This window comes from Varroa jacobsoni, unplaced genomic scaffold (genome assembly GCF_002532875.2).
Source record: "Varroa jacobsoni isolate VJ856 unplaced genomic scaffold, vjacob_1.0 scaffold_709, whole genome shotgun sequence".
Lineage (NCBI taxonomy): Eukaryota > Metazoa > Arthropoda > Arachnida > Mesostigmata > Varroidae > Varroa > Varroa jacobsoni.
Genome location: NW_019213611.1, coordinates 45,710 through 70,711, shown reverse-complemented (window position 1 = coordinate 70,711; position 25,002 = coordinate 45,710). Strand labels below are relative to the sequence as shown.

General features: G+C 42.0%; 3 protein-coding genes and 1 long non-coding RNA gene across 6 annotated transcripts in view; 3 read left to right on the top strand and 1 right to left on the bottom strand.

Moving 5' to 3' along the window:
- The first annotated feature begins 1,616 nt into the window (after nucleotides 1-1,616).
- RpL5 (ribosomal protein L5) lies at nucleotides 1,617-4,968 on the top strand. Its single transcript, XM_022837453.2, has 4 exons — nucleotides 1,617-1,796; nucleotides 2,476-2,635; nucleotides 2,960-3,214; nucleotides 4,350-4,968. Exons 1-4 carry the CDS (start codon nucleotides 1,746-1,748, stop codon nucleotides 4,772-4,774), a joined length of 891 nt encoding a protein of 296 aa, XP_022693188.1. The 5' UTR covers nucleotides 1,617-1,745; the 3' UTR covers nucleotides 4,775-4,968.
- A 2,124-nt stretch (nucleotides 4,969-7,092) lies between these two features.
- TTLL12 (Tubulin tyrosine ligase-like 12) lies at nucleotides 7,093-13,186 on the top strand. 3 transcript variants are annotated; one of them, XM_022837451.2, is made up of 5 exons: nucleotides 7,093-7,313; nucleotides 8,551-8,645; nucleotides 8,856-9,026; nucleotides 9,639-9,967; nucleotides 10,802-13,186. In XM_022837451.2, exons 1-5 carry the CDS (start codon nucleotides 7,137-7,139, stop codon nucleotides 11,857-11,859), a joined length of 1,830 nt encoding a protein of 609 aa, XP_022693186.1. In that variant the 5' UTR covers nucleotides 7,093-7,136; the 3' UTR covers nucleotides 11,860-13,186. The 3 variants fall into 3 exon arrangements, with proteins under 3 accessions (XP_022693186.1, XP_022693185.1, XP_022693187.1); XM_022837450.2 differs by having other exon boundaries at nucleotides 10,799-13,186; XM_022837452.2 differs by lacking the exon at nucleotides 7,093-7,313 and adding an exon at nucleotides 7,335-7,468 and having other exon boundaries at nucleotides 10,799-13,186.
- A 2,941-nt stretch (nucleotides 13,187-16,127) lies between these two features.
- Nucleotides 16,128-25,002, top strand: part of rg (A kinase anchor protein rugose) — a 53,227-nt gene continuing 44,352 nt past the window's right edge. The window contains exon 1 of the mRNA XM_022837449.2: nucleotides 16,128-18,800. Coding sequence (XP_022693184.1) covers nucleotides 17,409-18,800 — 1,392 coding nt within the window. The 5' untranslated portion in view covers nucleotides 16,128-17,408. The remainder of the gene's footprint in view (nucleotides 18,801-25,002) is intronic.
- Nucleotides 19,303-21,939, bottom strand: LOC147753143 (uncharacterized). Its single transcript, XR_015312071.1, has 2 exons — nucleotides 20,966-21,939; nucleotides 19,303-19,643 (listed from the first exon to the last, which is right to left on the bottom strand). It is a non-coding gene; the product is annotated as an uncharacterized LOC147753143 (long non-coding RNA).

Sequence of the window (25,002 nt, the reverse complement as noted above, 5' to 3'; positions counted from 1 at the left end):
CATGGCAATCAGTACTTACAAAACGCGCTTCATCATTGGCCACGAGAAAACCGCTAGATAATCCGCTTGCAAGCGGAATGGTAGGGCGATTGATCTGCACAACTTGGGAAGGGCTATTTGCATGGTTGCTTAAGCTGTTCAGTTTCCCTGTTCCCGTTATGCCTCCAAAATTGTCTTCAGAAAGGGATAACGGTAAGCAAGGCCCTAGGCGGAACTTTTTTCGAGTTGCTCCACGGGTTTAAAGCCACACTGCCTGATGGGCCTTCAGAATCTCGGTCAGTTCAAGTGTCCAGCCCCTTTGAGTCTGAGCTTTAAAAAGCAACCCACATCCAAGTCCTTCAGCGGAGATGGGTGCCTGGAACAACACCTCTTTTGTCCCGTCACTTTGGCCTGGGGAGTCGGTCCTTCATGAAGGCTCCTTGTCAACAGTCCAATACGTTTTTGAAATTGCTGCCAAAGTTCAAGTCTTTGTGGAAGGTTGAAGTGAGTCGCGCAGTACACTTAATGACAATTTTCAATTATCATTTTACAATACGGAGAAAAACTAACTACGTAAAGGCCGTATTCCTGGTTGATTTGCATATTGTACACTGCTTGATTTCAGTTTCATGGAAAATGTAACCTATGTCAAAATATTCTTGGGCCAGAAATACGAAATAGTGCGCTCGAACAACAATGTACAAACTAGATATACTCTATAATTACTTTCACTAATAATTTTTAAAATCTGATGACTATTATTATTAAATATTTTTGGTCTGTATTTATTGGTCGATAGTCTGAAACGTAGCTAAATTGCATATAAGCGCAACATAGTTATATATGTGTATAGATAGACTTAGCCTCGCTACATATATATGTTCGATCATTATGAAATACAAATTATTATGAAAGACAATTTTTTTAATATTTATTATTTGTCTCATCAACACGAAAGTTAGCGTCTACCTAATATGAATAGCCACTGAGAATTGTAATCGCGAACGCATTCGTTTAAAAAAATGTGTTCGTTGTGCTCGTAGTTAGATTATTTTTAGGAATATTACTTATTAAATGTAATAAGTTTCTCTTTAGACTAAATATACAACATTCCTACAAAAAAAACTATTGAGAGAAAATATTACTATTGATAGACTGAAAATTGTTTGAAACCTCGAGTTGAATCAAACCTTTACTTATCTTTTACTGTGCCATAATATTTGACAGGGTTGTCTATCAAGGTATCCTGCCTAATATAACATTGTTTTTCCACTCCATCTATATATAATGGCCTAAGATTTCAAAATATTCGAGTTTGGTACTGTCCAAGTAAAAGACAGATTTAAATGGATGGCTGCCCTTTACACTACGAACGAATTAGTCCTTGTTTCAAACCTAGACTACTAAATGTTTCCATGTTTAGTAAGCAAAGATATTATCTTTTACGTTTAATAAGCAAAGATATTATCACTCCATTCTCACAGAGAGGCGTAAAATTCATGTAAGGTCTCTTGTATATAATTTCTGCTCTGTAGCCTTCTTCATTTTTTTGTCAGCGAATCGTATCTGCGCGGGCTTGAATTGGCGCCACTCGCGCGCGACCAGCGCCATCTAGCGGACGCCAAAGCGGGCAAGATCGCGGCGTGGCGTAACCTTTTTCGCGACGAGGGCTGACCGTGACGGTTGGGTGGTAAGCTGAAGCCCCGTGGAAACACGAAGTGCTGATTACCCCACGTCTCCAAACGAGTTGTTGAAAGACACTCGACATGGCGTTCGTCAAGGTCGTCAAAAACAAGGCCTACTACAAGAGGTTCCAGGTGAGTTTTCGTCGAAATCAAACCTTCGCTCGACAAAATCCTCAAGATACTACTGAATTTGCTCCGTGTGTTTGTGTAAACGTGCAATATATCGCTCGTTAACAGCGTTATGCTTGTTGCCGTTGCGGGATACCACGTGTGGGTCGTTAGTGTTGCTATTTCAGCGTCGTAGTGGAGTATTGCGGCATAGGCGTGTGCTTGTGAGTACGGATAATATTCGTTAGAGTCGCTGTGAAATTGTGAGGTGCAATGAAGGCAGCGGCATCACCAATGGGAGCGGGTGACGTGCTTAATGCAGTTGATCAATGAAGTCGGCTAATTGAAGGCGAAAAAGCCTCTACGTAGGATACGGCAAAACGTACATTAACGATTATATTATAGCCAATGTTTGTGATACCTGTAATGGTGTCATTTGACCAGTGCATCGTAGTGTTGGCTTGTGAAAAGCTTGTTATCCCATGGAACTGTGGATGATCGTGCGCGATATATCGCCTCGTTAAACTTGAGAAAACGACATCGCGTTGAACATCTATAGAACATGTTTCTTCACGAACATGTTTCTTCACATCAGTTAACTGGTTAGGTTGAGGTGCTGCTTGAAAACTGTATATGTATTATGCCTGATGTCCAATTTTGCTATCATCGTTACTACTACTATTATTTATTCTAATGCTAACAGGTTAAGTTCAAGAGGAGACGTGAGGGTAAGACCGACTACTACGCTCGTAAGCGTTTGGTCGTCCAGGCTAAGAACAAGTACAACACCCCTAAGTATCGTATGATCGTTCGTGTGACCAACCGCGATATCATCACCCAAATTGCCTACGCCCGCCTTGAAGGTACTATTTATAAGAGCAAAACCTGGCCATACCTTTTAGGGATGTGCAATTAGATCATAATGTGCACCCTGGGATTCAAACGTCAGTTCTCGCTAGGCTGTTCGCTAAAGCACGTAAGTGCACGGATTAAAATAATGCTACTGTCAAAACATCGCTCGTTCTATAGCTTTGATGGATTTCCGTGTAACCGTACGGTACGGAAGCGAAGCGTGCTCTCTTTTAAGTAAGGGTTTTTATAATAGAAGTCCAGTCTCCGTTAGTACAAGAAAATTATTGCTTTCCTACATATTGGGTCAGCCAATGCCTTCATGTCATTATTCACAGGTGACGTTATTATTTGTGCTGCATACGCATCGGAACTTCCTCGCTATGGAGTAAAGCTCGGTCTTACCAACTATGCGGCGGCATACTGTACCGGCCTGTTATTAGCGCGTCGCCTACTGCAGAAGTTCAAGCTTGATACTATCTATAAGGGTCTTGAGGAGGCCACCGGCGAAGACTATGAAGTTGAGGACGTTGATGATAAACCCGGTGCATTCCGCTGCTACCTCGATGTCGGCCTCGCCAGGACATCTACTGGTAAGCTATCATCGATTCGATAAGTGGGTCATGTCTGAATTCGATGGGACGCACGCTTAACATATTGTTTAGTCAGTTCTTTTGTTCTACTTTTCAAAACACCACCACTGTTCATATTGTTGTCTGGAAATTTACATCTATTGCTTTGTTGTTACCGTGATAACGCAGTGTTATCGTATTTTAACTGCTAAACTAAAAGACATGAAGGTTTGGAGTAAATCCGCGTAGACATATTTCATTTCGTGATGGAAAGAGCCAGGGTGACCGCCTGGCAATGCCAAACGTGAAGTTCGGAAACAGGTACTTGAAACAAATGAACTTCGGTACGTTGGTTTGCCCTTTATCATAGCATCAATAAGTGCAACTCACTTGTTCGATGTTACTTCAAGGGCGCAAAGCACCATCCTCTTAAACAGGTTTTGAGGCATTTTCATGGATCACTGCCTTACGTGAGCGGATAACAAAAACATGATATACTTTCAATGTCACTGATCTCTGGATAATCATACGAAAACGATTCTTGTAGGGTAACATTATTCCATTATGTTTACAACGCTTCCTTAATCAGATGTTGGCCAGTTGATTCCCTCAACTGTTGCGAGCCCTCGTCTCGTGAGGGGAGCGAAAACCGAAAGTCTGCAATTTCACTCCATGCAACGGCTGAGAGCCTTGCTGGACTCACGTTGTCGAAACAGTTGACCATTTGATATGTATGTCTTTCGACTAAATTATTCAGTCAATTCGTGTTGAAAATTGGGATGAGGGATCTCTCTGTAACTTCAATTATTAATATAGATTGCTTCGTATCGACATCTTTTTTTTTGGTAAAATACTTATGCAATGATAGTACACATAATATTAGTTATGTGACAGATGAACCCTACTAGGGAAGCTGTAGCTGTTAGATGTGTAGTAACGAGATTGCCTACTAAACTTAGGGACACGTGATAGTCTACAGGCGCAGACACTTAGCTGGTCGAAGCCAGCCATCGAATGCTATGGAAACATTTAGGCATTGTGCACAATGGTATTGCTAGGTATTATTTTGAATCGTGACTAGCACTCTTGTTGGTAAACTACGATTATTGCTACCAAATGTGGGCCATTTAGACTCTACATAGATTGTCATTTTCAGGTGCGCGTATCTTTGGCGCGATGAAGGGGGCCGTTGATGGTGGACTCAACATCCCACATTCGAACAAGCGTTTTCCCGGCTACGACGCCGAGTCGAAGCAGTTTAACGCTGATGTGCATCGACAGCATATTTATGGCCAGCACGTTGCCGACTACATGCGTTCGCTTTTAGAAGAAGATGAAGAGGCGTATAAAACGCAGTTTGCCCGTTACGTAAAGGAGGGTATCTCGGCGGATGATATCGAGGCGTTATACAAGAAAGCCCATGCAGCCATCCGCCAGGACCCGGTCCATAAGCCCAAGCCAAAGAAGACAGTCGAGAAGAAGATATGGACCGCGCAGCCGATGACGCGCGCTCAGAGGAAGAGCCGTGTCGCCCACAAAAAAAAGGCTTTCCTGAAAAAGCTCGACGCCGGGGATGCTTAGACGTAGCTGTCAATCATAGACCTATAAAACAACGTTGAAGTTCATGCAATGATAATGACGTTGTGAAGAAAAAACGTACTCTGCCGGACGACCGGCGCTTGCCGGTTTGGGGTGGGAAGACAACCGCCGTCGAAATATGGGGGTAACCTGGACCTACAAAAGAAATAAAATCTGAAAATGGCGGTTGAAACAAATCTGTGCTCATTTATAGATATAATCGATAAATATTTACAAATTCAAATAATAAATCATAGATGTTATTAAGCGAGAATTTTGGGGAACTATCGAGGGTTGTCGATTCCACATTAGCGTCTTAAACGGTATGCTGTATTGTTCAAAAAGCACGTGCGTCAACGAACTTGATATCTGATATTGAACTGAAATAGGCTCTATTTATAGTTACGATATTCTCATCTAGATCATAAAATACATATGGTGTTCAAGAATGCGAATAATTCTACTTTATCTACCATTTTGCCGTCGTTACCAAATCCTTTCCGTTGCATTTTCCGATATCATCTGTAGCACCTGTGTACATGCAGAAGATATTGGGCCAACGGAAACAGGTTAGCCAAAGAGGTCTTGATAGGAAAACCCATGATGACAAGGACGCCCAGGTTTACAGAGTTGCACGACACTTCAAGGTCGGGAACCACTGGCAAAAAAGGGAATTGGCCTTGATATTTCAATAGCGCATAACACTCCCTCAAACCAGTGTCTTGTACGAACTAGTGAAGATCCGGACTGAAATGAATAGTTACCAAACGAGTGAAAAAGCAAAACATGCAAGAATAACATCTTCCGGGATTTTCTATTTATATGGCATGGCACTCTACTTGTCACAGTTTATTTTTGTCAGTTCTAGCGATTTACTTAACTACATTGAGAAGTGAAAAATACGAAACGTGAACTCTGCAGGATTAGCTTTAATTGACGCGGTGGATCTTGTAGCGTTAAATTGCCTGAATGTTTGGAGTGCGGTGCCGTTTATAGAGCATCTGATAGGTAATACACTTTGGCTGCTATTTTATTGATGTTATCGTAATTAAAAGAGGAGTGCGCTCAACGGAGCAGCGATCTACTAATACGACGCTGTTCTTATTTTAACCATGAGCTTCATAGAACTTATTTTTTCTGAAAAATATATTTTATGAAGGTACAACGAAGTTGACTTAATTTCTCAAACAGCGAAAATACGCTCAAACGGGCTCACAGAGCCGGAGTGCTTTTAACGGGATGACTTTTAAAGCCAGTGCGGAATTACTACAAACGGCTTTATTAAACCACTTTTTGTCTGAAAGTTTGTCTGTATTTCACCGACGCAGCAAGTTGTTAAATATTAAATACGTAAAACCCTAAATTTGTTCTAACTACAAAAAACAAGTGCGAATATGTAGCGTATCGCTCACGCAGTCGTTTTTTTCATTTGTAGAAATACATTGAACATGGAATCGCTTTTGTATCTTTGAGTAGTAAATGCCGTATTAGTAAAAAGAACTAAGACCGTAAGATAGCCTACATTCTAAACATACCTAGTCCTATTGTCGCATAGGCTGATACTACGCATTTTCTTGTCAAGCTATGAACTTAAACGAGTATCTTCATTTAAAATTAGGTAATGATTTTCTGAATACATAAAAAGGGAGATTAGGTCGCATCGATGTCAACTTATTTTACGCTAAAACTAAACATTTCCTGTTGGATAGCAACAATCCTAGTTTGTGTGCTCACTTTTTCCTCTCAATTCACTTTTCCAATTTCCAAGCCATAAACACTAAACATTTTGATACGCTGGTGTTTTTGTGCTGGTGTGCATTCTCTACCATTTCTCTTCACGTAACTAGTCTGCGTTTGGTGTATTTTGCAAATTCTCTGCTCCAGCTTTGAACTTGAATCGTTATTGAGGCTGCCATTTGTTTTACGAGAAGCAACAACCCAATCGCCTGAATCTTTTGATAATAGACGAATATATTTACGGTATTTTTCTTGAGTCATTACACAAAAGTATCTTGTGATCGGCTTCGATATTACGCAAAAACAAGCTTATACGCACACAATTGTCAATCAAAGAGAATGAAGAATCATTTAGCTGAGCTTCGATACCATTTCGCTGCAGACGTCACTAAGATATTCTGTCAATTAGTGTTAATTGTTATGAAATATGCAGCAAATTATCATACAAAATATTCGATCACTAAATGGCATTAGACATGGCTCCGATTAGCGAAATTTGAATATTGGCGCTTTCTCCCTTACTTTCACAATTTCGAACTTTTGTCGCATGCCACTTGAGTCCGCAAAATATCGTCTGCACACGTTTTTTTAACTATTGAAGAAAGTTCAGATACGGCGAGCGCTTACGATGTGCAGCACGTTGCCCCCGAAGGATGTTGAATTTGATAGTTTTCTAACGTTACATCGAGCACAGCTCGAAATGAGCTGTGTTCCGGAACACTTTTGGCCAACACTTTGCCGAAAGCTACGCGACGAGACGTACGACGCTGGTGATAACCTGATTTTCGCTCGAGTGCAAGGCGAGGTTTGAACAGCTGGTTCGATGCTCCCAAGCATTCGACAACATGCGGGCGCCGACGTTGCTTAAATCGGATTTGAATTGTCTTTTGTTTAAAATATTTGTTTGTTGCTGATTGCTGATAAAAGAGTGTACAGTCTGCGCTAATTGATTAACGTTGTGTATGTTACTTCGGTTGTTCGCTGCCAACCCCGTTATTTTTATTATAATATTTACATTTATATGTAACTTATTTTTCTTCGGGACTTGTAGCTGTTAGTTTGACTTCCGAGAATATGAAAGTCTCGTGTATATATTCGAGTAGTTCTGTACAGTTAGTTCGAGTTAGTTTCTGTACAGGTGTTATCGATGGAATGATTAGGTAGTGGAATCAATTTACGTAAGCTGCAAAGGTGCAAGGCAGCACAGTAACTTGCGTTTTTGAAGTTTTGCGCACAGTAAAGTGCGTGATTGAATTCCCTACCTAGCCTATTCACATGGCAAATTCCTAAGTTCTACAAAAAAGGTTACGACTAGGTTGGACAGTATTGATAAACAATACGCTGGTCTTCTGAATGCATGCGACTGATAACCTACGTGCTATTAGAGACTTCTTTTGTTTTAAGAGTTACCCCCTGCACGCCGCTTAAGGAAACGTGTGTATTTTGTTACAGAAAATGTAATGCTATTATTAACCAACTTGGTCTTTCGTTAAATATTATATACGCAGAACTCGCGAAAAAACAAGGTGCTTAAAACCGCAGTATGGGCTTGTTCTAACGTCTATGGTTAAATAAGAATTGATTTATGACTTAAAGATTCTTAAACCCGTTAGGTTTAAGAAGAAGAAAAAGAAACACGGGTGGCACTTTGATGGTTTTTACAGTAAAATAGATGTTATGAAAATATAAAATGGGTGCGAGCACGCTAGCTTAACTGGTTTCACTTCTTTTTAATATTTATCATTGTCGGCACGGTAACCATGACCAACGTAATTTCAGTGCTGGGATAGATAGGTACAGTGCCCGTTTAAGAAGAGAGAAACTTCGCAAAATATTCGACTTCCCCCTGCTGCACTTTTGTTTCTTTTATACAATAACAATAATAATAGTAATGAATAATAGAATAATAGAACACTTGCGATCGACAATAAACAAAAGCAAGGTGCTGGTTCGAAAAAGTAACTTCTTATCATTTTGACATTGGTTTATTGCTGCAAACTAATGCCTCTTCTATTTTGTGTTCCTTGTCAACTACGTAACAGGATGGCGATGTCGAAGTGGTTGTTTCGAGCGAAAAGGGCATCGATAGAATGGATCCATCGCAAATTTACCTCTGCGACCACGCGTGGACATTTCGGTAAGCTTATGCGTCAGTTAATATTGCCGTGATTTCAATATGATTTATGTTAAAACAGGTTTTCTATACGATTCTAAATGTCTTCTTCTATTACCTAAAAAAGTACTTTTATTGAACTATTACTTCCCTATGTGTATCCTTTGAATAAACCTGCCACTCAATATTGGATAGAAGAGTTAACAATGGTGATACCTTGGTGTTTGTTCGAAGCCCTAACGATGTACGTCGAGTGCTGTCATCAAACGCCGCTCTTAGAAGTCGATTGGCCGCCATGATGGACATTGATTCGAATTCTCTCGATGAAGTTCTGCCACGGGTGTGGCGGTTCGCTCAAACGTATTCACTAAACACCGCTCAAGCAGAAGATGCCGTTCCTATCTGGTGGAGTAAACCGATAGCCTAGATAATAAGCTGAATAGGCTTTTAGTAAATTAAACAAAGAGGGGCCTTTTCTAGACATGTCGGCGCATTCTTTTGGTGCTTTGTTTCAAAGACAATTAAGTATTAAACTATGGGTCAACTTAGATGTACATGCGTGAGTGATTTTGTATATATGCTATATAAACATCGATGAACATACCGATGTATGTACTTCAAAAACTTAATTTCACATTTAAAAACAACTTTTCTGTATTTCGCTCCGCAGAATTAATTTCTAATCAATTTTTTGTTACATGGCGTGTGTTTACAATTCGAAAGGAGATGAGATAATGATACATGGTAGCTAAGTGCTGCTGGTACTATTAAATATATGGATGTTTCTTGCAGTATAAAAAATATATATATTTTTTATATATATATATATATATATATATATATATATAGTATAAAATGCCGAGTTAAAGTTTGAACGATAAATATGACCGGCCGTAATTCACGTCACATATAGTAATGCCTACGTCAGTGAGTGGTTATATCTAAAATTTCCGAAGAAGTGTTCTTAAAAAAAGACTTTTGAATTTTTTTTACTATTTCATACGTGCTGTTCTTCAGGTATGTTATGGATGAACTTGGCTCAAGTATTAGTCATTCTCGAGAGCCAAACTTTCGGTTGGTTCCGTTTTACTACCATCCACGCCAAGTGGCTTATTCGCTTCTGTTCCCAATAGAAAATGCGAAAATGAATGAGGTTGTAACCCGGAATTACGTTGAAGGGCCTTTTACGGACGAGGCTACGGTGAGGGCGTTATTGTTACCGTGGTACGACTTCAACTTTACTGAGAACACAGACTTCCAGCAAGCAGAGTCTGAAGAGCAATTTTTTCAAAGTGGCAGACACCAAGAGACGATGCCGGAAGCTAACGGATGGTCAAAACAAGGCGGTAAGTGTATAAGTAGCTTTATTTGCAACACTTAAGATGCACTTAATTATTTGAATTATTTTTTTAGCCATCACATCTGCACGAGATGCAGCGTTGATTGAAAGGGGTCGGTAGTATATTTATGGATAGTAGTAGTTTGAAAAAACAAAAATAAACGCGTTTACAACCCAGCATATTTTATCAAGGGCGTGCTTTCCTTTATTCATCTCTTTAAATAAATATATTGAATTTCACATCCTGTATTATTGCTTTAGTTGAGCATTGCCAAAGGACAGGACCGACTGGACCAAAGTTACGGCTTTCTTTGACGATATTATGAAACGAAAAGAACAGCTAGAAAGGATGAGGCGTAAGAGAATAGTGGAAGGGCAGACCCGAAACAATCATGGGTCCGACGCACAACATCTGTAATTAACAGAAGTACGAGGAGTACGATCCTTCTCGAGACCTAGAGTTTCTGGTCAAAAGGAAAGCCAGAATGGAGGATGGACTGGAACGGCTCAAAGGGAAGGATAATGAAATGACCGTTCCTGCAAGTCATGGTTTCGAAGTAATATCAAACATATCCCGAACCATGACCCAAGCTGATAAAGGGGTCCAGGGTTTCGTGGGTGAGAGTCTCATAGTACCGGACAAAATACAATTCAGTGATGTCCTACCCTTTTCCTAGATATCTTCAAGTTTAGTAAGCAAACACACTATCATTGGACATTCCCACGGAGACATACTCACCGATCTTATATATAATGCTTGTTAATATAGAAAGGACAGTGAATCTTAACAATGATTATTTATGCTTGTGATTATTGTTGTTACGTTGTATATCTACAGCAGGGCACACCGCGCCGGTGATGTCAGCGAGAGCAAAAGTGTTTACTGAATACACGGTGCTTAGAGAAAACCTACGTGCGGATGGCCGCTACGAGGTCACGGACTACTTCGAAGAGGCTGACATCGTGTGGTTAAACACACACTTTAAGGACTTCGCCAATCTAAGAAACGAATACCCGGATATGATGATCAATCAGTTTCCATTTGAACACATTCTTACTGTGAAAGATCTCTTTGCTGTTGTTGCAAGACGGGGAGCCAAGCCGCCTCAGGATCTACAGACCTTCCCGAAGTGGTTACCGACATCTTATAACCTAATGACGGAACTGCCGAAGTTTGCTGCGTATTTCCAGCGACGAGAGGCCGCCGGCTTGGACAATTACTGGATTGTGAAGCCATTCAATCTGGCTCGATCGTTAGACACATATATAACAGATAACATTGAGTTTATTGCTCGTCTGGCAATGACAGGGCCTAAAATGGTTTGCAAGTATATCACTGACCCGGTTCTGTTCAATCGCGAAGGTATAGGACGAGTGAAGTTTGATCTTCGCTACTGTGTCCTCCTTCGAGATGTATCTCCCCTCAAGGTAATGGTACACCGAAAGTTTTATTTGCGATTTGCAAATCGGCCTTTTGCCCTCGATGAATTCGATGTCTACGAGAAACATTTCACTGTCATGAATTACTCAGAAGAGACAGATATGAAAAACATTCTCTGCGACGACTTCATTTTGAAGTTCGAGCAACAAAACAGTAACATCAGTTGGGCTTCAGTGGAAGCAAAAATTTTCGAGGTTTTTTGTGTGTTGTTCAAGAATGCAACTAAATTTCCTCCCCCACTTGGTCTCGGGTATAATCACCAGTCTCGAGCAATGTACGCCATTGACCTGATGCTTGAGTGGAATTCGAGGGGCGAGATTCAGCCGAAATTGTTAGAACTTAACTGGGCACCGGACTGCAAACGGGCCTGCGAGTTCTACCCGACTTTCTTCGGAGATGTTTTTGACGCCCTCTTTAAGGATGATCTGACATCAAAAAATATAGTTCAAATTATGTGAATTATTGTCGCTGTATTGGTGTGTACAACGAAAATGTGTCTCTAGATGAATTGAGTTGACTATTGTTACTAATAAATAGCATAGTTGTTTGTTATGGCACGTAAAATACCTGAAATATTGTGGACGAAAGTTTATTTGAAGTGTTTTTTGAAGGGTAAATGAGACTATATGAATTTAGATACCACAGTCCACTCGTATACACATTTCTACAGAATCTTCAATTCTAATATATATGAAACTGTATATAGATAAAATATATGAATAAAGAAATAGCTGTAAAAATAATTTATTTAATAATGATAGTGATAATCGTTGCGACAGTGAGCTAATAATAATGCAATTAAAGCAACTATTACGATTACTACTACATTCAACAGCTTTCCTATAATATTCCTCTATTGAAATTTTTATCACAGTGTGAAATCGACGCTATTTTCAGTGCCGTCTATAGGAATTTCTCTGAAAAGTAGTTTGGAGCAGGCTTAGCTGTTAACTGAATCATGTTTCTTCCTAGCTTTATTTAACGTCTTCTCTTACGATTACTTGGTTTAGACTGTACGTTGTCATATATATCATTCCGATTTTGTTAGATATTTCCGCAAATGTACGTTCACTAGGGTTGCCAAGATTGACGTCGTCATATTGTTAGCAAACAAACGAAATGTTAAACCTATGTGATTATCTTCCAATCCAAGATATATCTTCTTGTTCTTCATTTCCCATAAAACAACTATAATAAAATGAAAGAGTGGTTTAAAAAGATCTGATGTACCACTATAAGTGTGCACATACATTGGTATTAAACGTAAAAACATACAAACAGTAAAGTATCACACTGTAATTGTTACTATTGATATGCAAACCTTGAGGGCTGAGTCGATTCATTTCTGTAGTTGCAGAAAGTTATCAACTGTTTGACGAGACTGAATAACATTATAGTTCCATTCAGAACTGGCCATATATAATCAAGTGTCTGCTTAGTAATATCTAGAGGTTGATATCTAGACGTCTAAATAGCTGGCTTCGTTTCATTATTAGGTTGTAAAACAATGGTCATGGTTATAGAAATGACAATTCTGCAACACATTAATGATGTATACCCTTAGTGTGAACAAAATAGATGTTCTTTAAGCTATAATACGAAGCTAATGGCGTAGCATGCAGGACAAACAATGTGTTGAAGAAAATTGGTGCTTTACTATGATAAATCAAATCGTTTTTTACCACATCGATGATATTGGCTGTTACGTAAGTGGCGAGACGTACTTCCGAGGCAAGTAACGTTCCACTTAATAAAATTTCCTTTTCCAGTTTCCAAGTGAATCAATGTAACGGATCCCAATGATGTTAGATACATCATAAAAAGTACTTGATCGGTTCTAATTACTCTAATTAGTAGTAGTTACTCTAATTTTTCTGGCGATCTTTATTACAAACAGTCAGCCGTCTCTTCTCAGTAACGACTGAGCCTCCTCGTTTAGCAAGCAGGTCACTTTAGGCTAGAGACTCGCTCGCATTTATCAATAAAAAAGTTGTTAACATTGTTTTCATTATCGCCCTTACTGCCTTTTTGTGCCTGTTCTGTGGCCTTGCTTCAATCTGTGTCTACTCCCTTTAAAAGCATTTATATTGAAGTTGATTTTCGCAGCCACTTTGCTCGACTCATGTGTTTTAGGCGTCTGTATTTGTCCTTCTTGACTTCGAGTTCATCCTTTAAAACTTTTTCTATGGTTTCCTTCTTTACATTTATCATCTCAATATCAACAAATGCTATGATTAGTGTCTGCTAGAGTTCGGTTTCCTTTACCTGACCTAATGGTTCTGTCGTTGCTAGAAAGAAGTTCTGACTGCTAGGCTCTGTTCTACATCCTATGATTTCTGTATTCTAAATCCCCATAAACTTTATGAAGGACCAGTAGTTGTCGTCTCTGTTTTTGAAATATTCGGAAGGGCGGCATATTATATCTCATTTCGCATCGCCCTCTTGCTAAACGGCACGTGCCTTGCTTTGAAATAAAGGATTACGTTAAGCCCCCTAAAACACGGAATAGTAGGGATTATACAGCAGAGTAGGCTAGCACACACATTCTCTGTGAGGTCCACGATACTGTCGACCTTTCAAGTAAGCTTCGGACTGGCGTTAACGTCGGTCAATCGATTTTGACAAATCTGAGTGACAGCCTATGTCGACCATTTTGCCAACCAAGGATGAAGAAGAAGTTACACTTACAAGCCTCAAATTTTAAACTGCCGTGTATTAGCCATTATTCAACTTGATTTCAGTCAAGCCCAGGATCTTAGCAAGCAGTTACTGTGTTGGCAACAGTGCCGCTAATGTCTGACTAATGATGACGCACAGGGTTTAGAGGTCTTTAAGTGACACTATGGTAAGTGTTGTTAGGGCTGATTCTGCGCACGCTGCTAATGCCCCTGCCGCTGTTAGGGCGACGAAACGTAGGCGAAATAAACGAAAAAGAAACCTGGGGCTTAAGGTAGGCGTAGCAACAGGGTGCCAGCGGTTCGCAGCCGTTTAACACAGAATTTAATTAGGATGGTTTGAGAAAGCTGCCGGAACCTTCTTGTTTACATCTATTGAGCGGTGTTATGTGTCTGGTAACGCCGAATATAAGGAAAAAAGGTACTGTGAGATAGAAAAGGGTACCTACTGTGAGACTGTAGTGAGAAAAAGGTCAAGGTAATGAGCGCTTAGCAGTTCGAGTAAGGTAGTTGCTACCCATTCGTTATCCCTAACCCTTTGCCGTAACCAACATTCAGGCTAAGAAGCCAGGGGGCGCTGGTGATCTCCAGCCAATTGATGAACGAGCGCACGGGGACTCGAGGCAGTGAAAGGTGAGGAAACATGGGTGTACGTGCGTGTGTGCATCTATGGGTGTTGGTGTAATTGTATGTATGTGTGTGTAGCTGGCAGAACAGAGACGACTCGTTGAGGGACTCCGACAGCGCAAAACATTAGGACCAATACCGGCGCTGACGTCGACGCCGCCATCACCATCAGAGAGTTCTTCCTACTACTGCTTTTATGGGCGATGCGCCCGCAAGGCCTCTCTTACGTTGGCCGGGGCTAACTCAGGACAACGCCTCTGCACCCGGAGGTGGCGGAACACCAGGAAAATCAGGAGGGTCTTGAAGCGCGATACAAGAGCAGACGACAAAAAGGAACAAAATGATCCAAAAGATAGGGGCGATAAGAAGGGGATTGACCTTGCTACTTCAGAGCCTTGGTTGTTGGATTATGGAACATATAGTTTGTACGAATGGTGGACAGCGTATTTTAGGCACTGTAGATGGGACCGACATAGCCTGCTGAAAAGCTGTGCTTCGATCCATAGAATGCGAGAATACCGGGAGCGGAAGAAGTGAGGTTTTTTTTACATTCATGTAGCCATACCTAAGTGGTCTAGTTCTTGGCATGTGAAATTGACGTGACACCCGTTTCGGTTCTGATGTTTCATTGTATTTATATTACATAATGTTACGTTGCATAAGACGAGAGATGATTAGATGAAAAGAAGACTCGATAAGTATAATAATTCATTGTCTTGAACGAATGTACAAAAAATTGTTATGTTAACCAAAATAGCTAAAAGCGTCCAACTAATTCAATATTACTATTTATACGAACGTATATCTCTGTGCCCTTGGTAGGCATGTGCGAAATTACGCGGACGCTAAACCTGCGCCTACGCATCGGTGACGAGGCTTTTGATATCGCCAATATTGACCGCGTTACTGCTACTACTACCAGAAGCACTGACAGTTGTTGATGCTAAGTGTCTGCTAGATATCGGGAGCGAAAATTCGTCTATATAATCATAACAGCGCCAAAAATTCGCACGCTTTTACACCGTGAATCCGAGCCGGTGTACAGCATTAATGCAACGCCAAACCACGGAACGTTTCCAGCCCGAGCACCACACTCGATCATATCACCGACACAGTAGGCCTGTGAAAGAAGGAACACCAAGCCAACCTTATATATAACTCAAAATCAAATTCAATTCGAATCAATGAAATTTTTGCAGTCGTTTCCTCCAAGCCTTTCGATACTTGTTCCCAACTCTGCGAACCGTATCACTCCCAGCGGCACTGTACTTTCCAAGTTCCGTCTATTTTCACTCATTTCCGGGTGCACCCGGCCTCGCATTGGACAGTACCGTCCAGCTGATCGCACGGTTCGTCGTCATCTGTTTTTAGTAAGGAGCCGCTGTTCTCTCGGCCTACTTAGTTTACTCAAGGTACGCCGTGTCCCGTTTGTTCTAACCGTCGTGTGCTAGTGCTTGTCTGGGACAACGAACGACGACAGCTGGAGTGCGTTTGCTGCTTCTGCCTTAGCCTCAACAATCTCTATTCGTGCGGCCTCCGAGCGGTGCGCTCAAACCAGCCACCAACTGCCAGTCGGGAGAGAAGTCCCGAGTGGGCACTGCTATTGGTGCTGCTGCCGCTACCGCTGCTGCCGCCTCCTGGACATAGTTGTGTGAGCAGGGGAAATAAAGTGACGGAGTGGAGTAGAGAGGTTGTCCGACTGACCGACAGGCCGATAGACAGACAGACAGCCAGCCAACGGCGAACCGCTGCAAGTGTGAACATAGAGAGGCAAGGACAGCGTTAGACAAGAAGCAGGAGATGCGCTTAGGCTGGCAGAGAGGCTCTTGGTGAGGCAGACAAGACGGGAAGAAGAAACAAGGCCAGCCCCCCGGGGCAAACGGAAAATTAGAAGTAAAAGCGTTACGTTAGGGGGCGATCTATATTGACGTGTTGTGGCATGCATTTGTGTGGTGTTTGGGCGTTTTCGAGACGGAGTTAGTCCTGAAAGAGCTGTGGTAGTTTACCGCACCGAAGAAACGACAGCGGAATACGCACAGCGTAAAATACACACCCATTGCTCGCCTAAGCAAAAAGTCACTCGTAGTAGAGCAAATACAGAGAGACGGCCCGTTAATGCTGCGGAGTTTGCTGATAATGATGTGGTGTTCGTAGTGGAAGAATTCGGGTGTGTTTCTCCTTCGCCAAGTTATTCCTTGCTATTGAGTTGTTGAATTGAATTTAATAGTGTAGAAAAGTTAAGTGCGTGTGTCGGCGAACTTGTGGTACACCGTCGATCTCCTCTAATTCATTGTTGCTGTTGCTAGTTGCTGTCTTCGGCCGCCGTTAAGACAATCACCAATATACACATCCAGCATTGTTAGCCTTTCCCCCTATTTTATTGCTGGTGATTAGTGCTGTGGTGACACTCTGGAAGTTCAACACAGCCGCGTGAGCCTGACGGACGTTCTGGCTACCTAGCGCGACCGACAAGCGGCCGCTCTCAGGGCGCGTTCTGGAGTGGCCTGCTTCAGGCCCGACGAGGTCCCGACGATCGAGCTCCTCGACGAAAACGACAACGACGCCGGAGGTCCGTCAGGCCCCCGCAGGCCTCTTCCGGATGCACTGAGCAGCGAGCTACCACAATTTGTCCAAACCAAGGTTGGCCTACTTCAACACCGACAGCAGTACCGTTGTTGCCGCTGCCGACCATCGCCAAAGAGATCATGGACCAATCACAACGACAACAACAAGCCCAGTTGTATCTGCAACAGCATGAGTTATTCGGCATTAATAACCCCAGTGTAGGCAATAGTTGCAGCAGTAGTACTCAGGGCACAGTTGCGCAATCAACATCGTCACCTGCCCCTTCGCAAACTACGCCGAGCCAACAGCAATCGGGAGTGAGTCTTCTTTCGAACACCGTTGCCTCTTTACCATCAACGGCGGTGCAGTCTCAGCATCTGCAGCAATCACAGTCTCAAATCATAACAAGTACTAGTATTTCCATTACGACATCTACAGCCGTAACGACATCTCACAGTTTAGGACTTGCTTCTGCGTCCATTGTTCCAGCGACAGGAAAAATTTCAGCGGCGGCAGGGGCTTCAACCCCCAACACAAACGTGGACATCGCAACAACGCCGGGAACTGCTGTTGTAATCTCTGGTACTGCAGTTGTTTCTATAGCAGCGGCAGCGAACTCTGCAGCTGGCTCAAACCCAGTACCAACAAGCAGTACTAATACTAACGTGACCTCACTAATAACGACAAGTAATGGAGGTAGCTGTGGGACTATTACTGCCAGCGCCGCGACGATCGCGACGGGGGCTTCGGCTGTGGCGAATACAGTGTCCTCTGTTCTCGGGAATGTGATCAGACATCCTACAAACGTCCTTCCTATGGGAGCTAGTGTAGGTCCAGCAGGCGGTATGCAGCCCCCAGGGGTTGCAACGGCGACCAACGCAGTTACTCTGACGCAGACAACTCCAGCAGTTTCGGCTATTTCCGGTACAGGAACTGGCCCTTCGGATGTCGCGGCAGCGAACTCTGTCGTTGCGGCGAATACGGTCGTGCCTACTTCACGACCGCAGTCGCAGCAATCGATAGGCCCTGGCGTTGGTGGAGGATCAGGATTGATATCTCCAGGGGTGAATAATCCTGCAACATGTTGTAGTGACGCTGATGGAGTGAACAAAATTCCGAATTCTGACAGCGGAAGTCCCACCACAGTAACGGGGAAGGTGGCAACAGGATCGACAGCAGCCTCAACAACGATATCGGTTGCCACACCAGTGACAGCTCCGACCCCAGCGCTCCCGGGGGCAGTGAATTCATCATCATCAACAATAAGTGGGATCAACAGTGCTGGAGGTGTCGGTGGAACCTTTATGAATATGAGTAATAATAGCTGTAACGGAAGTAATAATAATAACAATAATATAGGTGGTATCGCAGTAGGCGCCAACAGTGCGACAGGGTCTGCGCTGCGCCGACCTGAGGATGTTCTTCGTGTAACTGGTCAAAACGATAAGCTTAAGTTCACCATGTTAATTGGGCTCCTGCAGGCCACCCCCGAGCAGGCGGGCAAGGACGTCGTTCACACCGTGTTGCACCTGGTAAGAAAACATTCAATTCAAAGTAGAATATACAATATATCATAAATAATGTTCAATGAATAGATTAGTCACGAAATTCAAAATTAATAGTAAAAAATTGTGGACATTCATGAATACTTCGGTGTTTACGCCACGTCTATACAGATGTATACGTGTAGGTAAAGCATTGAAGAAATAGGGATATGATAGGAATATGATAGAAATCTGCAAATACCTATAACTCAAACAAACTGTACAAATCGAATTTTCATCAAGAGACGAGCAATATTTGAGGTAAAAAGTTTGGCTTTTGTGACTTCCGGCTGTGGTTCAGTAAAACAGAGCTACTGAGAGTAGTTACAAAGCTATGACGCACATATACCTTTTGACATTAAGCAGTATATGTTATAATGATTTATTCAGTCCAACAGTAAACGTATTCTGAGAGCTGGGGAGGGCATTGAGCTTTTTTATATATAGGTATTTCATTTTATACTATTTGTATAAAGAAAAAGTGATGACGTCGTATCAATGAGTTCAATTTATTCATTTCTTAACATAAGCGTCGTCCTCTATTCACTGACGTGTCGCTAAGCGCATCATATGACTGACGACTAGCCTAACGAATCGGGCCAGCTTTACCCACTACTTTATGACAAGTATATCATTCATGTTTCAAATAGGAGGACAGATTTACTATCATCAGCTTGCCTACAGATCAACACATAGTATCACAGTAAAACATCGAATCTTTGACGTTTTAGGATGATCGTAAATACGTTTGTCACGCCGGGGATCTAGCGGGTTTGGGTGCCCAGCTCCGTTGAGGCTGCCTGCCGGCGTTTTGTGTTGTGACGTTGACTCCTTCAACAATTCAATCAGCCATGTCCAAACAGAGCCGTACAGTTAGTTCTTGCTTTAGTGGTATAACCGTGGGTTACTTCTCTTAATACTAATTATTCGAGACGTTTTCTCGTTATATCGTTGATCTCGTTTACGTGATATGTAAGCCATATCGACATATATAATGACTAGATTAGATAGACAATATTAAATTAGAATTCCTATGTGCTATGTATTATCAACAAAGGTTCGGCCCCGAGTGCAGTCAAGCTATAATTACAAGGACAGGGTTTGGTCAGGTTTCATGTCTAGCATTTCGCAAAGACAAACTGGTGGTGAATCGCGGAAACTTGATAAAACTACAAAGTACAAAGATAGCAGGTCATGCTACTTTCAACTGAGAATGGCTATAACCTTGTGACTTGAGCAAGGCCTGGCGTAAGCGAAATGAATACATCGGAAACGATTGAAATATACGAATACATTATGGCAACCGGATGTCGTTGTGTTGCTATTTTTGTCGTAGAAACCTATGGCTCTATTTAGTTTGGCGGTGGATGTTACATAAGATACTATCGTCATACCTTAAACGTTACAAGGCAGATTCTCGAGTAGGCCCATTATCATTTTTGGGGTTACCGTACAAGTATGCCACTTTAACTAATCAATTAAAAATTCAACTATTCAGTAATGATCTATCTATTATAGTTCAAGCTAATAATTAGACAGTCACTTAGATTCTATTAAACACAAATTACTAACAATAATGCAACCTAGACACCAATAGCAACATGAAAAAAACATCGGCTTTCAAGATGTATGTTTTACGTAACGTCGACGATAGTTTTACAATATTCTACTGACTGATACTCAAGCCATGATTCATCAGCGAAGTTCTGCATCGTTGCCTGTGGCGTTGGTGTTGTTTTATACATAAACAGGACATCCACTTTTCACTGTTCTGGCTGAAGCAAAGTTGCTTAAACAGGACCATTCTATCCATCCGTCAATCGCAGGCCCCTTGTGAGATCTTTGCTATAGTCCCTACACTTGGCGGCATTAATATTTGAGCCCAGTGTCGTCAAGCGCCGATTGGTCGCACGTTGCCGACCGAACTGACATCGGCTGTCACTGCTTGTGCCGGCGCGTCTTCACAGGTCTTCCTGTGTTTGCAGCTAATCGTTAGCAGATAGAAGCGGATAAATATTTCTACCATGGGCAACTGACTGATTCGTTGACCAGTTTAAAACGAGACGGAATGTAGAATTTGGCGCTGCGTCGCCGTCGCGCATAACTGAAAAACAAATGGCTATCATCGGATAGTACAGACAATTGTGGCTTACATTTACTCTGGCCCGGCCAGCTCGATTAGTTCGCCTTACGTTCGTATTTCTTGTTACCACCAACAGTGGGTCTTAGTGGAATAAGCAACAGCGGCAGTATTGGAAACATCCTTAACGCTTATTCGGTGTTGCCAAGGAAATTATGATGGCGCCGATAACGGGTTGGTGATTGCAGTCGTGCCGGAGACCGAGCGGCAACGACGGTCGATGCTGTTCTTAGGGGAAAGGAACAGAGATTTATCCGTGTCCTCAAATGACTGTTTAACGGGGTGCCACAAATATAATTTCTGGATCAGTACGGGATGGTGTTTAGATTTGGGAATGGTTCAATCGTAGTAGAGGTGCTATCACAGCTTGTTAGGAGGCACAAGGAAGTTAGGTCAACCGTGCGATAATGATGAAACTAAAATTACGACTAAAAGAAGTGGATGCAATATGCCACGAATATATAATACGATATCAAAAACACGTGAAATATGTATTTCATAGAGCAGTTTCAGTACGAGTGCGGGGGTACTCTCGAGGTGTTGGCTTCACAGTACCCTGATCGTCAAAACCTTTTAAAGCTTTTTAATGTTTGCTATTATATTATAAATTAAGTCAATACCAGTACCGAATCAACGTTACTCATATTCACGGGAGCAACTGAAGGCATTATTGGTGCAAACCAATTCTGGAGGCACAAAAAGCCATGACCGGCTGCCGTTAACCATATAGCCATTCATTATTTCTTTATGTAACTGAACTCCTAAAATTCAAACGGAAAAATTTGTACCGTAGATAATCGGAAGTCCTCACTTTCTATTCCATCTATTTGATCATACCAACTTAGACCGACACACTGAGTTCCGTTACGGCTCGGCCCTGTGGAGCACTCTACTAATCTCAGTGACATACATTGCATTTTTTACTATTCATTGTGATTCGCCCATCTCTTCGTCTTCATATCTACGAGCGTGTGAACGAAAAGCCAACTTTAACAAATTAACAAAAAAAAAAACAATTATCCTCCGTGAAATCTGAGCATTTACTGCTAATAGCGGGGGTTTACTCTAAACGCCATAAACTCAGCTCCACCAGTTACAACCTGCGACCAGCGCCCTACCTACTTTTCAACGCCTCCTCTACGCAGTACTTCCTCTATTTCTCTATTGCCTGGTCAAACAGGTTTGGCATGAAAGCGCAGCGCGTTGCTATGTCGCCCTCGTCGTTAGCGAAATGGAGAACGGCATCTAGACAGTTATTATGCCGGTCAAGCAGACAGTTCGCCTTGACAGCCGCGGCGTCATACCTATGTCCTATACAGAGCCTTCGTTGGTGACTTGCGCTCTGGTTGATCTAATACAAAGCGGTTACAAGAGGCGACAGGCAGCAGAAAAGAGCGTAAAAAACGTAGGCGTTGTGGTTGACATCTGTACTTCAACGTGTGCTGCATCACCCATAGGCCACCGGTAGCGCTCGTTAGAGGGCGAACAAAATGACTAAACCCAGTTCTGCTCAAATATTTATTATATCTATATTAATAATAGTAATAACATTAATTGTTTTAGAAAACAAGTGCCCTTGGCTGCCACATAATCTGTATCACTGCCATAAACGACGTAGGCGCAACTAACGAACATAGTGTTATTTGGTCTATAGGGCAGGCCATCGATATTGCTTCAGCTCAGCTACGAAGATTACGACTAGTGTCACGCGCCAGTTATCTGTCTCAACAATATATAGATGCAAAGAGATTTGTTTCTGGCCAAAACCACAGTAGCGGTATAGCCTCCGCGGCGCGTAAGCTGAATGTGCACGTACTTGACAACAGTTTACAAACTCAGTCATGTTGTGCATTTAACAGTTGAGGCGAGGTAGTCACGTTATTGGGGCTTATGACCGCTCGTGAGAGTTCTGAATACTGTGACTATATATATATATAGTCGCGTCACCGCATATATATATAGGGTGACGCGAGAGGGGCCATGACGTCGATGTTGGCGGTGACACTCAACTCAACGGGATCGACAGGAATAGCCACAGCGACGGACGCTCCCACTCGCTGGTGGATAGCTTACCGGCTCTGTTCGCTCTGTGTGTTCACCAAACGCTATTAAAACTGGCATCCTATATTCGTAGTTGGGTATCTATTAATAGTTTAATCCGTAGTGGCAGCACCATCTGCTTCAGTAGGGATGTATCCTGCTATGCGTTCCCGCGGTTTCTTCAGTGGCGCTCAGCCTGTGAAGTTGGTTGAGGACGACGAGCCGGAGAGAGTGAAATTTCTTTTTAGTTCAATCGTTTATACTATTCATTGCTATTAGTATTAATATAATGGTGGCCACTGACGGAAAAACTGGTTTGTGTTGGGTGGCAATTAGTTGGTTTTTGTGAATAGCACGATCTTGACACAAATATTAATAATTATAATCATTGTTACTATCATTGCCGTCGGCGTCTGGTTAAGATACTTCAATGAACTCCGAGGCCAAAGCACTGATCGGCGCAGACGTGCCTGTATCCCGTTGGTTGAAAAAGTTTTCTCGTATATCGACGCGTCCTAGCAAGCCAGCTAAAATTGTCGTGACAACATCAATCGGAGTAGCATTTGGCAGCCGACAAACATACGCGCGCAGGCACAGGCATACAAGCAGAGTCAATTTACACAAAGAGCGGAAGTGATAAAATTCTGTTGTGCATTGTTAGAATACAGGTCACCTAAATGTTTCGCATAAGAAATGGTACGGTTTACGAATTGCTTTTATTGATTTTGTATTGATCTATAATAAACTTATGGTTTTAATGTACATAGCAATTAACACCGGAACGTAACTTTATTTGCTCGATCGGCCATGACCTAAAGGTTTATTCGTATTTTCTTGGGTATATTGAAACGAATATAAGGTTGTAAGGGCACTGTAGCCACTAGAGTCGAAGTAACCTTTCCAACAGAATTAGATGCAAGCGATAGTCCTTTTCTTTGAATAGATGAACCCAGCCAATGGTCGCCGGATGTGTGGGCTAAACGAATTTATCTGATAATGAAGTCAATCGTTTTTCCTACGAACTTCTGTGGGTGAGATGCGTGGTTTAGTTCTATCTTGTTTCGCAAAATCAATAAGATTGTATTGCGGGCTTATCTCCGAAATCAAACCGAGCATTTTTATGAAACGCAACGAAACTCTGGAACATTGGAAGCTGTCCCGTTTTGTGCTAGAACGATTTTTGACCGACTACAATCGAAAATTCTGTTCAGGCTTATCAAGAGCAATCAATATTATTATCAGACACATTGAAATAATAATGACAACATTGGAATACTTAAAGACGAACGTTGCTACTTTGAGAGCTCATATTATTATTATTATATAGTGCTCATTAGTTAGCGGTTTCGTCTAAGTAAATCCCAAAGTTGTACATGTATAAACCTCTTGATTAAAATAGTGCTATCGTTAAAGATTTGCATAGGAAACTAATATGCTGACTGTCATAAGTGTCATGCTCCTAGATTTCATTCTGTGGGTCACTTAGGCAAAACAAAAGTCAGTCGTCTGTGGTCACCTTTTTCACGTAGGCTAAACATTGAGCCATGAGCTAGCTGGATGTTGTGATGTCCAACATAACTTAATGGTTTAACAACATGGACCCTTTGGAATTGTCGCAGTTCGCGGTAGGACACCGCTCAGAAACTGCTAAGACTAACTTTGGTATAGAGCTATACAGTCCATTAAGCGTTCATCAGTTTAAAAACCGGTGCTGCTTATGATTATGAAATGTGAGTATACTGTACATAATCACTCACTACTGTATTGTGTCCTTGTTTTTGATGACGATATAAAGATAGAAACCTACATACATCGAGGAACAAAGCAACGAATTGTTAGACAGTAACCCAATTCGACAATCTAATGGAGCTTCGGCGCCTTACCAAGGGAATTTATTCGATAGTTCCACTTGTCTAGACGGAAATGCCGTACACGCTGCCGTGATTTCGACCATTCATTTGCATATCAGAACGTACATGTTTCACTTCCTCTAATTTATTATTCATATAT